We start from the raw sequence: 16,705 nt of genomic DNA, 5'->3' as shown, positions 1-16,705 counted from the left end.
AGTTTTCTTGCCTGGAGAATCCCATGGATGGAGGAGCCTGGAGGGCTACAGTCCACAGGGTCACAAAGAGTCGGACACCACTGAGCGACTTAACTAACTAACTAACCAACTAACCACTCCAGTATTCTGGCCTGGAGAAGACTGTATAGTCTTCAGTTCATGGGGTCACAGAGTCGGACATGACTGAGTGACTTTCACACACTTTTTCATTAGAATTATTTTTAATGTTTGCTAGCTGTTATATTTACTCACACCAACTGTCATCATTTTGTTCTCTATGAACTCTGGTCTTCACAAGATTAGTCTACTGTGTTCATTTTTTTAAAAAAATCAACATTTACTGTGCACCCGCTAAAATAAAATGCAGACACCAAAGGGGATTTACAGAAAAGTGAATCAAAGTTCCCAATTGAAGGAATTCACTACTCTGTCTGGAGATAAGATACACCAACAATAGCAGGTAGTGTGCAAGTGCCAGACTGAGAGTTTAAACAGTAAAGGAAAAGAATTACTGTGCACCCCAGTGGTCAATGCTTTGAGCTGTGCCTTAATATAAGGCTGGGAAATACATTCCAGAGAACGATTACACATGCAGAGACTTATGCAAATATAAATATGAAACCAGTGGTTCCTACAGAAAGCTTTCACCCATATCCTGAATCTCTTCAGATAACTTTTTTTTGCTCCTTGTCGGGTGATCAGAACAAGGCCCTTGCATCCTACGACACTGCCTGCCACCACCTGTGCTCTCTCCCATATCTACCAAGCGGAGAACGTCAGGAATAGTTTTGAAATCTGCCCACCTTCAATTACTCTTACTTCATGAAGGAGTATCAAGTACATCTGTTCTCAGTATAGCAATAGTCTTACAGATTGATATATGAGTCCCTACTGTCCTTCATTCGGATACTAATCCTTATTTTGTTAAAGTATTTCTTTTATGAAATGATGATGGTAGGTGACAAAGCTGTTTGTTTTTAATGCCCTAACACAACAACAGAAAAATTAGGTTCTCCTCTGTCAGTCATAAAAATAAAAAACAAAAACCATTTTATTGGTCATGAAATGTAAAATTCTGGGAAGCAATGACTTGACAGGCAACAAGTAAATCATGTTTCAAATGGTGCTCTCACTCATTATCAACAAGAAAAAAGAAAATTCTATTGCCTTTTCCAAGGAAAGATCTGAAATATAATTTTGCTAAATTTTGCAAAATCATTTAAGGAACAGAATATTCTTATGACTTGGATATTCCTGCTAACTAAAGGCTTCTGATTAAAATCAAACATGATAAATATTTTAAAGTTTTACTAATTCAGAAGTTAATTCAGGTAACTTTACTAGCATTTCATGTAAAGTCTTAAGTCCTAAGTTTAAATACCAATAATCAGTGTACAGAAAATTTCAGAAGATTAAGCTAAATGGTGGTGACAAGCCGGTGCTTGCTTTCCTTCTTTAATTATCACTGATAAAGAGCTTACCTATAATTTATATCTTTTCATTGAAAAAGTTGTATGTGTAGGTATGAAACATTTACTATAAATGAGTATATAAAAATGCCTAGAGCATTAGTATAAATTGCTATTAGGATAAAGAAAAATTGAGACGTTTAAAGACTAAGTAAACCCTGTTCTTTAAAAAGAGTTCTGTTGCTGTTGCAACTTCCTCTGTACCTTCCCAAAGCACTTATCAAATATTATGCACATAATGGTCAGTGAAAAACAATCTTGGCAGTTCCTAAAATTTAGGATAGATTTTGAGATTAATTTAGATATAGTATTACTGCACTTCAATTACCACAGAAAGCTCTTAAAGCTTTGACTAGCTAAAATAAAACCAGATGAAGAAAAATTCTATGTATACATGTTTCATTTGATTCTCTGCTAATTACCATAGAAAAACTTCCAACTACTAATCATCAACCATAATGACTGAAAGATTTGAGAATACTTTCTTCTTCAGACTTAAAGGCCATGTAGCATAGTATTAACGCTTCCCTGATGGTTCAGTGATAAAGAACCCACTTGCCAAGCAGGAGACCAGGGTTCTCTCCCTGGGCTGGGAAGATCCCCTGGAGAAGGAAAGGGTGACGGCCCCAGTACTAGTGTCTGGGAAACCCCATGGACAGAGAAGCGTGGCGGGCTACTGCCCCTGGGGCTGCAGAGTTGGACACGACTTAGCCACTAAGCAGTCACAGAACAGTGTTCAATAAGTCTGGGCTCTTATATACCTGTGTCAGAACCAAGCTCTGCCATTTATTAACTTGGTAACCTTGAACAAGAGAAGAAGGACTTGTGAGAATTAAGTGAGATATTGGTTATAAAACTATCATAGTATTTCACAAGCAACAAATCCTCAGCAAATGTTCACTAGCCAATCCCCCTTTCTCAATGCAACACTGAGATAATGTAACACCACATAGTCAACTGCAACTTAGAAGAAACTCAAAATGACTGATGGAGATCTTAAACTTTTCAAGAAGATATATGCCAATACTGCATTTACCAACATGATTATGGAGCACCCCCATGCCCCCATCCCCCCAAACTTTCAAAAGAAAAGTGGAGTGAAAACTACAATTTTCCGCAGGCAGAAAGGTAAAGAAAATAGAGACTCTGGGAAATGTCAAGAAGTAACATGTTACAGAAGTAACAAAACAATGTTTCTGTATCTTACCTCCCTCCAAAGGTTTCTAAGGGTTTCTGTTTTAATTACCTAACTAAACAGGTTTTAAAGTACATCTCCTATGTGAACAGCACTGTAAGATGTGGCAAGAAACAGATAATCAAAAAAACTTTTCCTCTATTCCATCTAATGTTTCTACCTAGCTACACTAGAAAATGCTCAGTCACAGCTTGCAATCACACTGTAGCTGAAAGCACATGAAAGATGGTCTTGGTTATGACACTGCAAAGTCAGACCACAAAACTGTTGCCAGGAAGTGCAAAGGCATCAGCTGCAGAGAAGGCATTGTAACAGCAGCACTGTGGGCACTGGTGATCTACCAGCATACCCCATATATGGCTAGGGTTTTCCATTTATTTGCAGGAAGTGAGGGGCCAGTTCAGGGTTAGCTTTGTTTAGGTTTTATTTTTTTATGGTTAGGATGTTTTCAATAAACGGTCTGAAGAGCAATAAGCAACTTAAGTTACATAGAAAAAGTATACTGTACTTTTTTAAACACAGATTTTAATATTGATTATAAGAGATCCAACAGATTCTTCCAAGATCTTACTATCCCTCACCAAAAGATAGTAAGTAAACAATTATAAACTCTACATTCAGTTTTAAAGAAATTTTTCATATATAACAATTATACTATTCTCTAATAAGAGACTCTATCAGCTACTTTCAGTCTCTTTTCCTTTTGGTTGGAAAACCCTTTAAGTAGCCCCATTAGAATACTATTTAAAAGAGAGATACATTTCAGATTATGATTCAGTGAAAATGGCCTGGCTGAGACGATTAAGCACTTCAGAAAACACCACACAAAAGTACTTCTTTTACTGATTTCAAGAGGGGAGGTCACATATTTCTCAAAGAAGCTTCAAATGGAGCTTCTAGAAGTAGACAAAATTCATATTTTAAGAGGAAAGGGATGCAATATTAAACTTATCTCCAAGTCTGTCTGTACTTGAAAGTAAAATATTTTAAAATTATAATAGCATAGAACATGGATTTAATTCTATTCTGTAGTATTCTGCTATAGGACCTAGTTCAGATCTTTATAAAAAAGGTAGCAAATTAATTAGTAACTAAAGTGAGTATTTTTCTCTTAATCAACAGGTAAATTGGTTTAGGGTACTTTTTTAATAGGAAGAAGGCTAATATTTTAGAAAGTTTTAAATCTCAAGATATTAAAAATATCTGTTGAGAAGACTGACAAATTCAACCACGTGCTAGAATTATACTCTTAAGTATCTGGGTGTGAATGTTTGAATAATTTTATGACACACAAATAACTATAAACTTCCTATCTATGGCATGAGGTAAAAGATAAAATTAATCATTCTTTAGTGAGCACCTACTATGTGCCAGGATGTGGAAATATAAAAATGTGAAAGACTGGGTCCTTACAGTTGCCCACAGGGAAGACAAAATTTAAAACACACACTACTCAGTAAGAAACATTTTAATAGCAGTAAAAAAGGAAAACATAAGGTAAAATGAGTATCCCAAAGGAGAGTCTGTCCAGTGAAACAGTATCATACAAACTCAAAGGACAGAAAGAGCATTTCTGGATGGCAACTCGGTTGCACCTTGAAGAATGACCAGGATTTTGACTGGCAAAGAGGGAGGGAGTATAGTGGTGGAAAAGGCAAGACCGTAGATACAGAAGTAAAAAAAGTAAAAGATGTAACACAGTGGAGATACATCGGGTATAAGTAAATAGTGAAACACTTTAAATCTGAATTTATGGAGAGGAGAGACACAATTGAAATGGTACTGTTAAAAGATGAATGTGATAGCAGCATGAATGCTGGACTGGATCGACCACGGAGAAGAGGCAGGGAAAGCAATGAGGCTGTTACTGTACTCTAGGTATAAAGGTAATAAAGGTATGGCCTACACTGATAGTAAGACTGGCAAGAATTGATGAAAAGGCAGTTATGGATGCTGATTGGATATATGTAGGCAAGGGGATAAGTAGATAATAATTAAAATGTTTAAAGCTTAATCTAGAGATTAATGACATGATTATCATCAACAGATGCATCCATGAAAATAGGCTTGGTGAAGAAAGAAAAAATTTCGTTTCAGGTTGAATATAAAGAAATTCCTGATACTGATGTAAATAAATAGTTACCATTTTATGGCAAAGGGGGTAGACCTCTACTGACTATATCTCTACTTGAAGATATATTTTAAAATATAAAATCACAATATATTAAATAATATTTTACTTAACACTGTGTCATCAGTCGAAAAATGGAAATGAAGTATTGGAGCTCTGCAAGCAATGTCTGAACTGGAAACTGACTTGGAAGTCACAGATACAGAGGAAGCAGAAACCAAAAGGATAAACTCAAACTGTTAGAAGAAATCTCAGTGTTATACTTTATACACACCAGTATCAATAAGATTCAGCAATAAAGCATTCTACAGAAAACTAGTATTACTCTCCTAAAACCTTTATAAAGCATACTGAAATATAGATACAGATCATATAGTATAAAACTCTACCAGTTAGGTCTTAAATCAATGCCGAGTACTGCCCGCTAGTAAAAATGAAAATCTACTGTAGACCTCAGTTCTAGAATATCAGAAGTTTATATCATAACTTCAATACTGTTTTCTAGCTACTGGAGGGGTTAGGGAAAGGGGAGCTATTCCAGAGACCAATGTAGGAAATTTGTAGAAAACTCTGTCTTTTCTGCTATAATAAATGACCTATTTTTATACTCCCTAAAAAGATGAAAACTGATTATCTTTTGTAACTTTTAATGAGAAAGAACATTCAACCAATTAAAGAAATTTTTGAATATATGGTATTCACATTAAAATGGAAGTAAAATATTAAATTAAGAAGTGTATTTGTGGGCTGTAAAGTTCCCAAAACTTTTCTCCTGGCAGTGAAATTTAAGACAATTGATCAAAATCAAAAATGTGAATGAACAGTCCAAAAGACTAACCAATAATCAATCTAGTAAAAAACCATTCTGGCTGTTCTATGCACTTTCAAGAGGTTAAATTAAAAAAAAAAAATTATTCAAGGGCTATTTAACAAATCAATGGGTCAATTTAAGGTTTTGCAATTTAAGTATTCAAGAGATTTTAAAGGTTAACATTTTCCTGTGATTATTTTTTAAAGAGTTTTATTTATCACCTTTCACTATCTGTTGTTCTGAATTTGCCCAAAGCGAACTCCTTGTTCTGTCAGGAAGGCAAAAAAAGTACAAGAGTTAATCAAAGAAATGAGGGTGGAGAAAACATAATGAAAATTTTAATGCTTGATATTTTAAGACTTTGGCTTCACTGAGTTAAGGAATGTGCAAATACATACATTACAAAAAGATATTATGCAAATAATTAGCGTAAACTTGGAAACTTCTGCTTAAGCCTTTGTCAGCTAAAACAAAATATCTAATAACGACAACACATATATAATGCCAAACTAACCACTGAATTCAGTTAATTAGGAAGATACTGATAAGTACCATAATTCTTGCAACATGTCCAAATTTAGAGGAGAAAATAAAAAAACTCTAAGAATCCTGCTGGATATATTTTCTCTACATAAAATCAATAGTAACATAGTATTAAAATTTTTCCCCTTCCTCCAAGGCAATATAACTGGGTTCTTCAACATCTGTCGTAATTTTACATTTCTATAGAACACTTTTAATAAAACATACTATTATTAATCTGTCTTTCTGAATTAATTCCATACTAAACCATGTAAATTACACTTGAAAGAAATTCGAAAAGATTCATCTTACATAATTATCATTTCTAATACCAAAAGTTTCTTTCAACATCATGTTTTTAGAATCTAGAGTTATGCTATAGCTTAAAATAAACCAGTCAAACAAAAAGTTTGTTTTACATTAAGCGCTAAATTAATGGAACAGATAAGAGAGCTAAAGACCATGCTGTATTTTTACTGGGTGCCACATGCTAAATTCCAGATTTGTCCTGCAATTTGTCAGTCATTATAGTTCATCCAGGCAACTTGTAAACAAAGGCTATAAGCCAAGTTTGATATGAGAATTCAATTAAATAAAACTTAAAACGGTCATCATTCACTAAACAGGAAGCAGTAAAAAGGAAAAATGCCACCACACACCTTTTATAAAGGCAGCAAAGTAACATGCATGAAATATCAAGGCATAAATTTCACCCTCCCAAACAAGTTTTTGTTACAGTATTCATCGAAAAAAAGCTAGGATCTTTCCTCCTATTAGCAAGGCAACTTTGACTTAGTTTACAAGTCTTTTTCATTGTAAGGGGAAGCTATAGCTGTAAAGTTGTTTTCCAGTCATTCCAAGTTGCCCACTAAGAAAATGTGAAGAGTTTATGTTTTGACACCTATTACCCTCACTGAAAAATTGCTTTTTATGCAGAACTCTACATGGTTGTGTTGCTTTTGGCCTGTTAAAGGCAAAGCAACATTATCTCTGGATTGCCAATAGTTTCTCCTTATTTGGCTAACATTGAGAGATCCCAATCAGACTACTATAAAACTTTAACATGCACAAAGCATCCATTTTGAGAAAACTTCGTGACCAGCTTTCTTTTTTCCCACCCCCACTTCCAAAGAAAAACCAGAGCTTGGAAACCGGCTTTGAAAAGACTGCCTCGTATTTATTCTTCTCTTTCTAACCCCAACGCACACTCCAGGAACTGGGGCCAAAGGATCTCTGACACTGCGGCAAACTCGACTAGGAGTAAGACTCTTCCGTACGTTCCGGTCCCGCGGTGGACAAACCCTTTTAGAACGCTTCCTTACACTACCCACTTTCATACTCTCCCTTTCAGCCGGTGCAGATCAGCTAATTACACCGTTTCCCCCTCCCCGGTGACCAAGAGTAATAAAGGAGAAAACAGGAAACTGTCCGATCGGGGCACTCGGCTTAGGGCGCTTGATTACTACTATTATCATCACCATTTGTAATCAAGTCCTAAAAACTACAACAAATCCAAAGCCCACCTAACAAGCCAAAGACGTCCTTCTACCCAAGTGTCCCCAGGGCCTCTTGTTCGTCGTTTTCTTCAGCATCCTCCGTCCCCCTGGACGACCACCGACATCGGGGACCCAGGCACAGCCCCACTACACCGCTCCCCATCTCGACCCCAAATCCCAGACCCACGTCCACAAATGGCCCTGGGGCCCCAACCTGACCACAGGCCCGTTTCCCCTCGGCCCCGGAAATCGCCCGTTCCCTTACTCCACCACCAACCGGTCTGAAGGGGGCCTCAAGCCTAGAGCCCTCCCTCCACCAGCTCTCTCCCTCCCTCCTTCGCGGGAAGCCGCCCCCTCACCCCGCGGCAGGGAGTCTCCCGCCGCCCCCAGCCTCTGGAGACCAGGAGCGGAGGAGAGGCCCGAGCGGGAGGCCGACGAGGACTCGCAGGGTCGGGAGAGCGGCGGCGGGGCGCACAGACCTGGTGCAGGGCAGTGAGTCCGTCCACATTGGCGTAATTGATGTCGGCGCCGCGGTGCAGCAGCTTGAGAACCTCGTCCGTGTCGCCGCTGGAGCAAGCAGCCAGGAAGACGGCGCCATCATCGAACTTCACCTTGGTCTTCTGGCGCTTCACCACAGGAGGCTCGAGGTCCGTCTCGGAGCCGATCCAGCGCTTCAGCTGCTCGTTCCGCTTCTGCTTCGCGTCCGCCATCTTCATCCCCTCTCCTGCCGCCGGGTCTTCTTATCGCGAGGGGGGGAAGGGGGAGGCGGAGAGGGAAGAGAGGGGAGGCACGGGGTGTGTGACTGTTTCTATGAGTGCGGCCAGAGGAGGGCTGGGAACCAGGAGGAGACGCTCGAGACTTCCAGTATCCCACAGAGCACTGGGGCGGCGCGGCCGGCCGAACGGACCTCCCTTCCTACCTCAGAAGCCCTCCCGCCCCCGGCCCGGCCCGGCCACCCGTCACCGGCGGCCAATCTAACGTAACTTCGCGAGATCCGGGCAGGGAGGCGCCCTTCGGCCAGTGCGCATGCGCTCTGGGCCTGTGCCCGCCCCAGGAAGAGCGCTCCCGCGAACTGCAGCGGGGGCGGCCAGGCCACCGGAGGGAAGCGGGTGTGGTCCGGGCCGCTGGGGCTGGGACCGACCTGGAAGGGCGGAGACAGGGAAGGAAGGTTGTCCTGCCCCGCTGAGAGCTCCTGGGGTTCCAGAGGCCAACCGCCGGGCCGGAGTGCGGCCCTGCAGGACGGGCCTGCTTCCTGGGCTGTCTCGGCTAGGCCGAGTCGTTTCCTCAGGGCGGAGGATTTTCCTATTGGTTGCGTTGTTTGAATGGAATGGAGGCTAGATAGATAGGTCGTGAGTTAAGCGCTAGTGATTTCCCTTTCTAAGGAACTCACAGGAACTTTTAAAAGCGGAGTCTGTGTGTCGAGGTCTTTGGTAGTAGTTACACCAGATACCAGATCTCAGCCCAAGGTGACCGCCTGGTGACAAGGGTTGACCTGCAGTATATTGCAATGGCTTTCTGCCAGCCTCCACCTAAAGAAACGTCTTTCTTCGTATGCTTGTTTTTTTCTTGCTTTGGGGTGTATGTATGTGTGTTGGGGGGGGTTAGGGTTTTTTTATTTGTTTTATTCTCTGACGCGTATTTTGGGTTCTCTTTCCCTTCAATTCTTTAATCTTATCTACTCCTATCTTTGAGTTTAGCGCAGCCTTGTTACTGGTCCTGACCTTTGAAGGGATTTCTGGTTCCTGCTCCATTGCTTTCTAAGGATGGATAAAGACCCAACTGCTTCTAGAGTTCAAAAGGAATATTAATATTACGCAATTGATTTAACCAATATTTATTGAATACTTACTATGAGCCAGTCGTTGTTCTAGGCACTGGCGATATAATGGCGATAACAGCATACTTAAACCACCTTTTGAGGTCACGTGTTCAAAATATTTTATAGTTTGTCATAATCATAAAAAAGGCTTTTAAACTTTGTCCTGTATGACACCCTCCCCCCACACACATGGTTTGTAACAAATACTAGTGTCTTTTGAGCCATGTATTTGTAATCACTGATACTTTTCTAAACAATACAGTGTTTTTATTATTATCTAGAGCATTTAGACCAAAATAAGACAAGTCACAGAAGCTTTTCATTGAATGGAAGTTGAGGGAACATCTAGACTTGAGTCCTTGAAGAACTAATTGACTTACCGAATTTTCCTCAGTAGCGGGATTAGGAGTCCTTCAGGAAATATTATGTACCTGTACTGGGTTAGGCATTGTTCTAGATGCTGGAGATACAACTGTGAACAACTCTGTGTGTGTATGTGTGTGTTGTGTGTGCACGAGAGCACTTAGTTGCTCAACGGTGTCCCGCTGTTTGCGCCCCATGGACTGTAGTCCACAGGTTCCTCTGTCCTGGGTAGAATTTCCTTCTCCGTTGGATCCTCTGTCCCAGGGATGAAACTTGTGTCTCCTGCATTGCAGGAGGATTCTTCAGGGTCTGAACCACCACTTTTAAATGAAGAATTAAGCTTCTCTTATTCTCCAGTAGACTACAGTAGACTACTTTTTCTCCAGTAGTAGTTGTAGTAGTCTACAGGGTAGACTATTTATTCTCCAGTAGACTAGTTGTTGTTGTTGTTGTTGTTGTTTAGTTGTGGTGTCGGACTCTTGGGACCCCAAGGACTGTAGCCTGCCAGGCTCCTCTGTCCATGGGATTTTCAGCCAAAAATACTGGATTGGTTTGCCATTTCCTTCTCCAGAGGATCCTCTCCCAGGGATAGAACAGGCATCTCCTGTATTGGCAGGCAGATTCGTTAACTACTGTGCCACCAGGGAAGCCCCTAGAAGACTACCTTGTATTGTATTATTGTGTGTATTAGTTGCTCAGTGGTGCCCGACTCTTTGCAATCCCATGGACTGTAGCCCGCCAGGCTCCTCTGTCCATGGGATTCTCCAGGCAAGAATACTGGAGTGGGTTGCCGTTTCCTACTCCAGGGGCTCTTCCCCACCCAGGGATCAAATCTGGGTCTCCTGCATAGCAGGCAGATTCTTTACCATCTGAGCCACCAGGGAAGAAGACTACCTTACAGGTTATCATTTTCAGAAATAAAAATGAGTAAATGGCAATTAGGAAACCACCTGCCTGTAAGACCAAATTTTCTGAACAGCAATTACTAGGCAATACTAATAGAACCCAAGCAAGGATAATACTATTTCTTCCAAAAGTATTGTAGAAATAGAAAGTGAGTGTAACAGACGTAAAATACACCAATGATAATATCAGACCTTTGACTAGCACTAAAATAGGAAATTCCTATCCACTTAAAAAACTCCAGAATACAGTTCTTAGAATAAAAGAAAAGAATTCGAGGATTGCCTTGCAAGATCTTCTATCTACCTAGAAAAATTGACAGCTTATCTTTACTATTTCCCAAGAATGTTATGGTCTATTTGGTAGCTCTTAAAGGTACCCTGGAATATAGATTGGTATCTCAAGTTTTGATTTGGGCAAGAGTTTGGTGGGAAGTATGATATTTCTGATTCAGGTGCTTAACTTCAAAATGTAAAATTAATAAGTGAAACTAGTTTATTAATAAACTGAATAGTTAAGTATCAGTTCCCAAAGGCTATCGGTCAAAAACAGAACAAAATAAAAATCCACCTGGGCTATTAATACATGAAAATTTCACTGAAGTTAGCTTTCCTTCTCCAGCTGTTAAAGGTCACGAAGTTCTGTATTAATCTCATTGGAAGTGCTGTCAAACTGTCACCTGTTTGCCTTAGGTAGTTTTTTTTTTTTTTTTAATGTTTTGAGTTAATGATAGAGTAGCTTGCTCCTTGGAATAAAAGCTATGACCAACCTAGACAGCATATTAAAAAGCAGAGACATTAGTTTGCCAACAAAGGTCCGTCCAATCAAAGCTATGGTTTTCCGGTAGTCATGTATGGATGTGAGAGTTGGACTATAAAGAAGCTGTATGGATGTGAGAGTTGGACTATAAAGAAGCTGAGCGCCAAAGAATTGATGCTTTTGAACTGTTGTGTTGGAGAAGACTCTTGAGAGTCCCTTGGACTGCAAGGAGATCCAACCAGTTCATCCTAAAGGAAATTGGTCCTGAATGTTCATTGGAAGGACTGATGCTGAAGCTGAAACTCCAGTACTCTGGCCACCTGATGAGAACTGACTCATTTGAAAAGACCCTGATGCTGGGAAACATCGAAGGCAGGAGGAGAAGGGGATGACAGAGAATGAGATGGTTGAATGGCATCACCAACTCAATGGACATGAGTTTGAGTAAACTCCAGGAGTTGGTGATGGACAGGGAGGCCTGGCGTGCTGCAGTTCATGGGTTGTAAAGAGTCGGACATGACTGAGCGACTAAATTGACTGAAGATCCACCACTAACTCCAGAAAAGAGAAAACTTTTAAAAAAATTTTATTTATTTTTAATCAGAGGATAATTGCTTTACAGTGTTGTATTGGATTTTCGAATCAGTCACAACTATATATATATATATCTCTCCTCCCTCTGGAGTCTCCTTCCTACCCCACCTCCCATTCCATCCCTCTAAGTCATCACTGAGCACCAAGCTGGGCTCTCTGTGTTATATAACAGCTTCCTATGAGCTATATTACACATGATAGTGTATATATGTCAATGCTACTTTCTAAATTCATCCCATCCTCTGCCCACTGTGTCCAGAAGTCCATTCTCTACATTTAATAGGCTCATCAGTACCTTTTATCTAGATTCCGTATATATGCATTAATATATAATATTTGTTTTTCTATTTCTGACTTCACTGTGTATAACAAGCTCTAGGTTCACCCACCTCAGTTTAGCTGATTCACATTTGTTCCTTTTTATGGCTGAGTAATATTCCACTGGATATATGTACTACAACTTCTTTACCCATTCATCTGTCAGTGGACATCTATATTGCTTCCTTGTCTTGGCTATGGTAAGCTGTGCTGCCATAAACATTTGGATGTATGTATCTTTTTGAATTATGGTTTTCTCAGGGTATATGGTAGTTTCATTCCTCGTTTTTAAAGGAATCTCCATACTGTTCTCCATGGTGTCAGTTTGTGTTTATAGACTTTTTTCATGATAACCATTCTGGTTGGTGTGAGGTAATAGCTCATTGCAGTTTTGACTTGCATTTCTCTAATACTGAGTGACATTGAGCATCTTTTCACGTGTTTATTGGCCTTCTGTATGTCTTCTTTGGAGAAATATGTCCTTAGGTCTTCCACCTATTTTTTTTTATTGCATTGTTTATATTTCCGATATTAAGTTGCATGAGCTGCTTGTGTATTTTGAAGATTAATCCTTTGTCAGTTGCATTGTTTGCAATTATTTTCTCCCATTCTGAGGGTTTTCTTTTCACCTTGTTTATAGTTTCCTTTGCTGTGCAAAAGGTTTTACGTTTAATTACGCCCCATTTGTTTATTTTTGTTTTTAAGAAAAGGCAAAACTTTTTTTTATTCATACACATTTTTATTCATATGCTATTAATGAGATCATTGCCAATACATAATTTTCCTTAACTTTTTAAAAATTAAGCCAATAGATGTCATGAAGCCATCAAAAACCTTACAGTAAATTACACAGGTTTGTAGTCCAATTTAGACTCGAGCTTCATAGAATCAGCCACTTTCCTGACTGCTTTCATGAAGTTCTTCCTGTACGACAAAATCATGATCAGCAAGAATTGCAAACATACCTGCTTCAGTGCAAACATTTCTTAGGTCTGCTCCATTAAAGCCATCTGAAAGCTTCACAGTTGCTTCATAATCTATTTCACCGTGTTTTGTAATGGGACCTGCATGGATTTTAATATATCTAACCTTGCTTGTTTGTTTAGTAAATCAATATGTATTTTTCTATCTAATCTGCCTGGACGAAGCAAAGCAGGATCCATTGTATCTGGTCTGTTGGTAGCCATGATCATTTTAACTCTTTCCAGAGTATCAAATCCATCCATTTGTTTCAGTAGCTCCATTAAGGTCCTCTGAATCTATCGGCTGAAGTACCCTCAAAAAACCGACGACCACCAATAACATCTATTTCATCCATAAAAATGATGCATGGCTGATGGTCCCTGGCATAATTAAACATTTATCTGATCAAACGAGCACTTTCACTAATGTACTTGTCTACTATAGAACTAGATACAACCTTTAAGAAATTGCAATCTAGCTGGCTAGCCACAGCTTGTGCCAAGAGTGTTTTTCCTGTACCTGGTGGTCCATATAACAAACAGCCTTTTGGAGGAATTATTCCTACATGCTGGAATAATTCTGGGTTTGTAAGAGGTAATTCTATTACCTCTCTTAATTCCTGAATCTGTTCTGAGAGCCCTCCAATCTCAGAATAAGAAACATTCCAAGGGTCCTCATGAGACATGTTGTAAACCAATGGATCCACTTCTCTTGGCAAATATCTCATGATAGTTAGTGTAGTCATATCCAAAGCAACTCTTGTTCCTGGCTTCAGCTTACTTTTGTCAAGCTGTCGACGACAACCCACAACATATCTCGGTCCATTTGTAGCTTTAACAATGAATTTTTCTTCAGTTAACTGCTTTAAGTACTTCATCTACAATCAGGCTGACACTTTGTAGAGCCTTCAGATCATTTTCAGATTTTTCAGACTGCTTGGTAAGTTCTTTTAATTGTTCCCCTAACTCCTTGAGACGGCCGTCAATCTCTTTGTGCTCCAGCAGTTTCTTGAGGTAGTCCTGAAGCGCTTTATCTCTAGGGTCCGCCATGATGAGAAGCCGTCGCTCATAGGGGATGCTGGGAATGGCCATCAAGGCAAAACTTGTTATTTAAAAAACAACACAAAGCTAGTCACTTCAAATTAGCTTAATAGCTGAATGAGCTTAATTTATCTAAGCAGAAGAAGAAATTGAAGAAATGCAAATATTTTCATTTATTCATGGCCTTTAAGTAGATTGGATTGTGAAGATACTCCAGTTCTTTTAAAGCAAATTGGACATTAAAATAGAAGTTCAAATTACACTGCATTTATTAATTGCTGAATGTTTTCCTTTGTTGCTGCAAATCATTAATAATATTGGAGTCTTTAGTTATTACATGGAGGATATTTTCAGTAGAGTATCTGTACTTATCTTTTTCAAGACTTAAGTACACTACCAATATCCCCTTAGTTCAGTTCAGTCACCCAGTCATGTCTCACTCTTTGCGATCCCATGGACTGCAGCATGCCAGGCCGTCCTGTCCTTCGGCAATTCCCGGAGTTTATGCAAACTCATGTCCATTGAGTCAGTGATGCCACCCAACCATCTCATCCTCTGTTGTCCCCTTCTCCTCCTGCCTTCAATCCTCCCCAGCATCAGGGTCTTTTCCAGTGAGTCAGTTCTTCACATGAGGTGGCCAAAGTATTGGAGTTTCAGCTTCATCAGTCCTTCCAATGAATAATCAGGACTGATCTCCTTTAGGATGGACTGGCTGGATCTCCTTGCAGTCCAAGGGCCTCTCAAGAGTCTTCTCCAACACCACAGTTCAAAAGCATCAGTTCTTCAGTGCTCAGCTTTTGTTTTACTCCAACTGTCACATGCATACATGACTCCTGGAAAAACCATAGCTTTGACTAGATGGGCCTTTGTTGGCAAAGTAATGTCTTTGCTTTTTAATATGCTATCTAGGTTGGTCGGTTGGTCATAACTTTCCTTCCAAGGAGTAAGCATCTTTTAATTTCATGGCTGCAGTCAGCATCTGGAGTGATTTTGGAGCCCCAAAAAATGAAGTCTGTCACTGTTTCCACTGTTTCTCCATCTGTTTGCCATGAAGTGATGGGACCAGATGCCATGATCTTAGTTCTGAATGTTGAGTTTTAAGCCAACTTTTTCACTCTCCTCTTTCACTTTCATCAAGAGGCGCTTTAGTTCTTCACTTTTTCTGCAGTGTGATGTCATCTGAATATCTGAGGTTATTAATATTTCTCTTGCCAATCTTGATTCCAGATTGTGCTTCATCCAACCCAGCGTTTCTCATGATGTACTCTGCATATAAGCTAAATAAGCAGGGTGACAATATACAGCCTTGATGTACTCCTTTTCCTATTTGGAAGCAGTCTGTTGTTCCATGTCCAGTTCTACCTGTTGTTTCCTGACCTGCATACAGATTTCTCCAGAGGCGGTTCAGGTGGTCTGGTATTCCCATCTCTTTAAAAATTTTCCACAGTTTGTTGTGATCCACACAATCAAAGGTTTTGGCACAGTCAATAAAGCAGAAGTAGATGTTTTTCTGGAATTTACTTGTTGATTATCAACTTGAAGAGATTTTAATTAAATCATAAAATTTAAATAGTCACACTCATGCAAACCTTAAATTTTTTTTTTCCTGTTTTCTCTCTCTACAACTCTCTCTGTACCATTATCTAAAGAGTCCATGGGACATCCCTGACAGTGTAGTGGTTAAGACTCCTTGCCTCCAGCTCGGAGGGCATAGGTTTGATCCCTGATCAGGGAACTAAGATACCACATGCTTCAAATCATGTCCAATATATAAATAAAATAAAGAGTCCATATAATATGATATTATGCTCACAGTCAAGTTTACTATTAGCAAAATAACAAAAAAAAATGTAATAATGTAGATTGCTCCCAACATCTGGGAAGAATGTTTACATGTGTGAGCTCCATCTTGGAACACTAACATTTAGTTGAAGGATTTATCTAAATCCTTCAACTGAAATCTTGGGGAAATCTTCTAAATTCCTCCAGATCCCAGAATGTAAAAAAAAAGAACAGAGTAAAATATTAGTAAGAAGAAACATGTACAGATCACAGATAACATCACCGATAAAGACTCTGCTCAGTGGGAGAAGGTGAGGGTGGGATGTTTCGAGAGAACAGCATTGAAACATGTATATTATCTATAGTGAAACAGACCACCAGCCCAGGTTGGGTGCATAAGACAAGTGCTCGGGGCTGGTGCACTGGGAAGACCCAGAGGGATTGGGTACAGAGGGAGGTGGGGGGGGGATCGGGATGGGGAATACGTGTAAATCCATGGCTGATTCATGTCAATGTTTGACAAAACCCACTACAATATTG

General features: G+C 39.7%; 1 protein-coding gene and 1 pseudogene across 5 annotated transcripts in view; both read right to left on the bottom strand.

Moving 5' to 3' along the window:
- PPP1R12A (protein phosphatase 1 regulatory subunit 12A) overlaps positions 1-8,546 on the bottom strand; it is a 160,998-nt gene extending 152,452 nt beyond the window's left edge. For 4 of the 5 annotated variants that reach the window (XM_043447136.1, XM_043447133.1, XM_043447135.1 and 1 more), the window contains exon 1: positions 8,104-8,546. In XM_043447136.1, the coding sequence (XP_043303071.1) occupies positions 8,104-8,340 (237 nt within the window). In that variant the 5' untranslated portion in view covers positions 8,341-8,546. The remainder of the gene's footprint in view (positions 1-8,103) is intronic. The other variant, XM_043447132.1, reaches the window with a different exon arrangement.
- Positions 8,547-13,225: 4,679 nt separating this feature from the next.
- On the bottom strand, positions 13,226-14,838 carry LOC122427395 (annotated as a pseudogene).
- Between the last annotated feature and the right edge of the window lie 1,867 nt (positions 14,839-16,705).

The sequence above is a fragment of the Cervus canadensis genome, chromosome 25 (assembly GCF_019320065.1).
Source record: "Cervus canadensis isolate Bull #8, Minnesota chromosome 25, ASM1932006v1, whole genome shotgun sequence".
Lineage (NCBI taxonomy): Eukaryota > Metazoa > Chordata > Mammalia > Artiodactyla > Cervidae > Cervus > Cervus canadensis.
The sequence above is the reverse complement of the archived record's forward strand: the minus strand, read 5'-3'. Positions and strand labels throughout refer to the sequence as shown.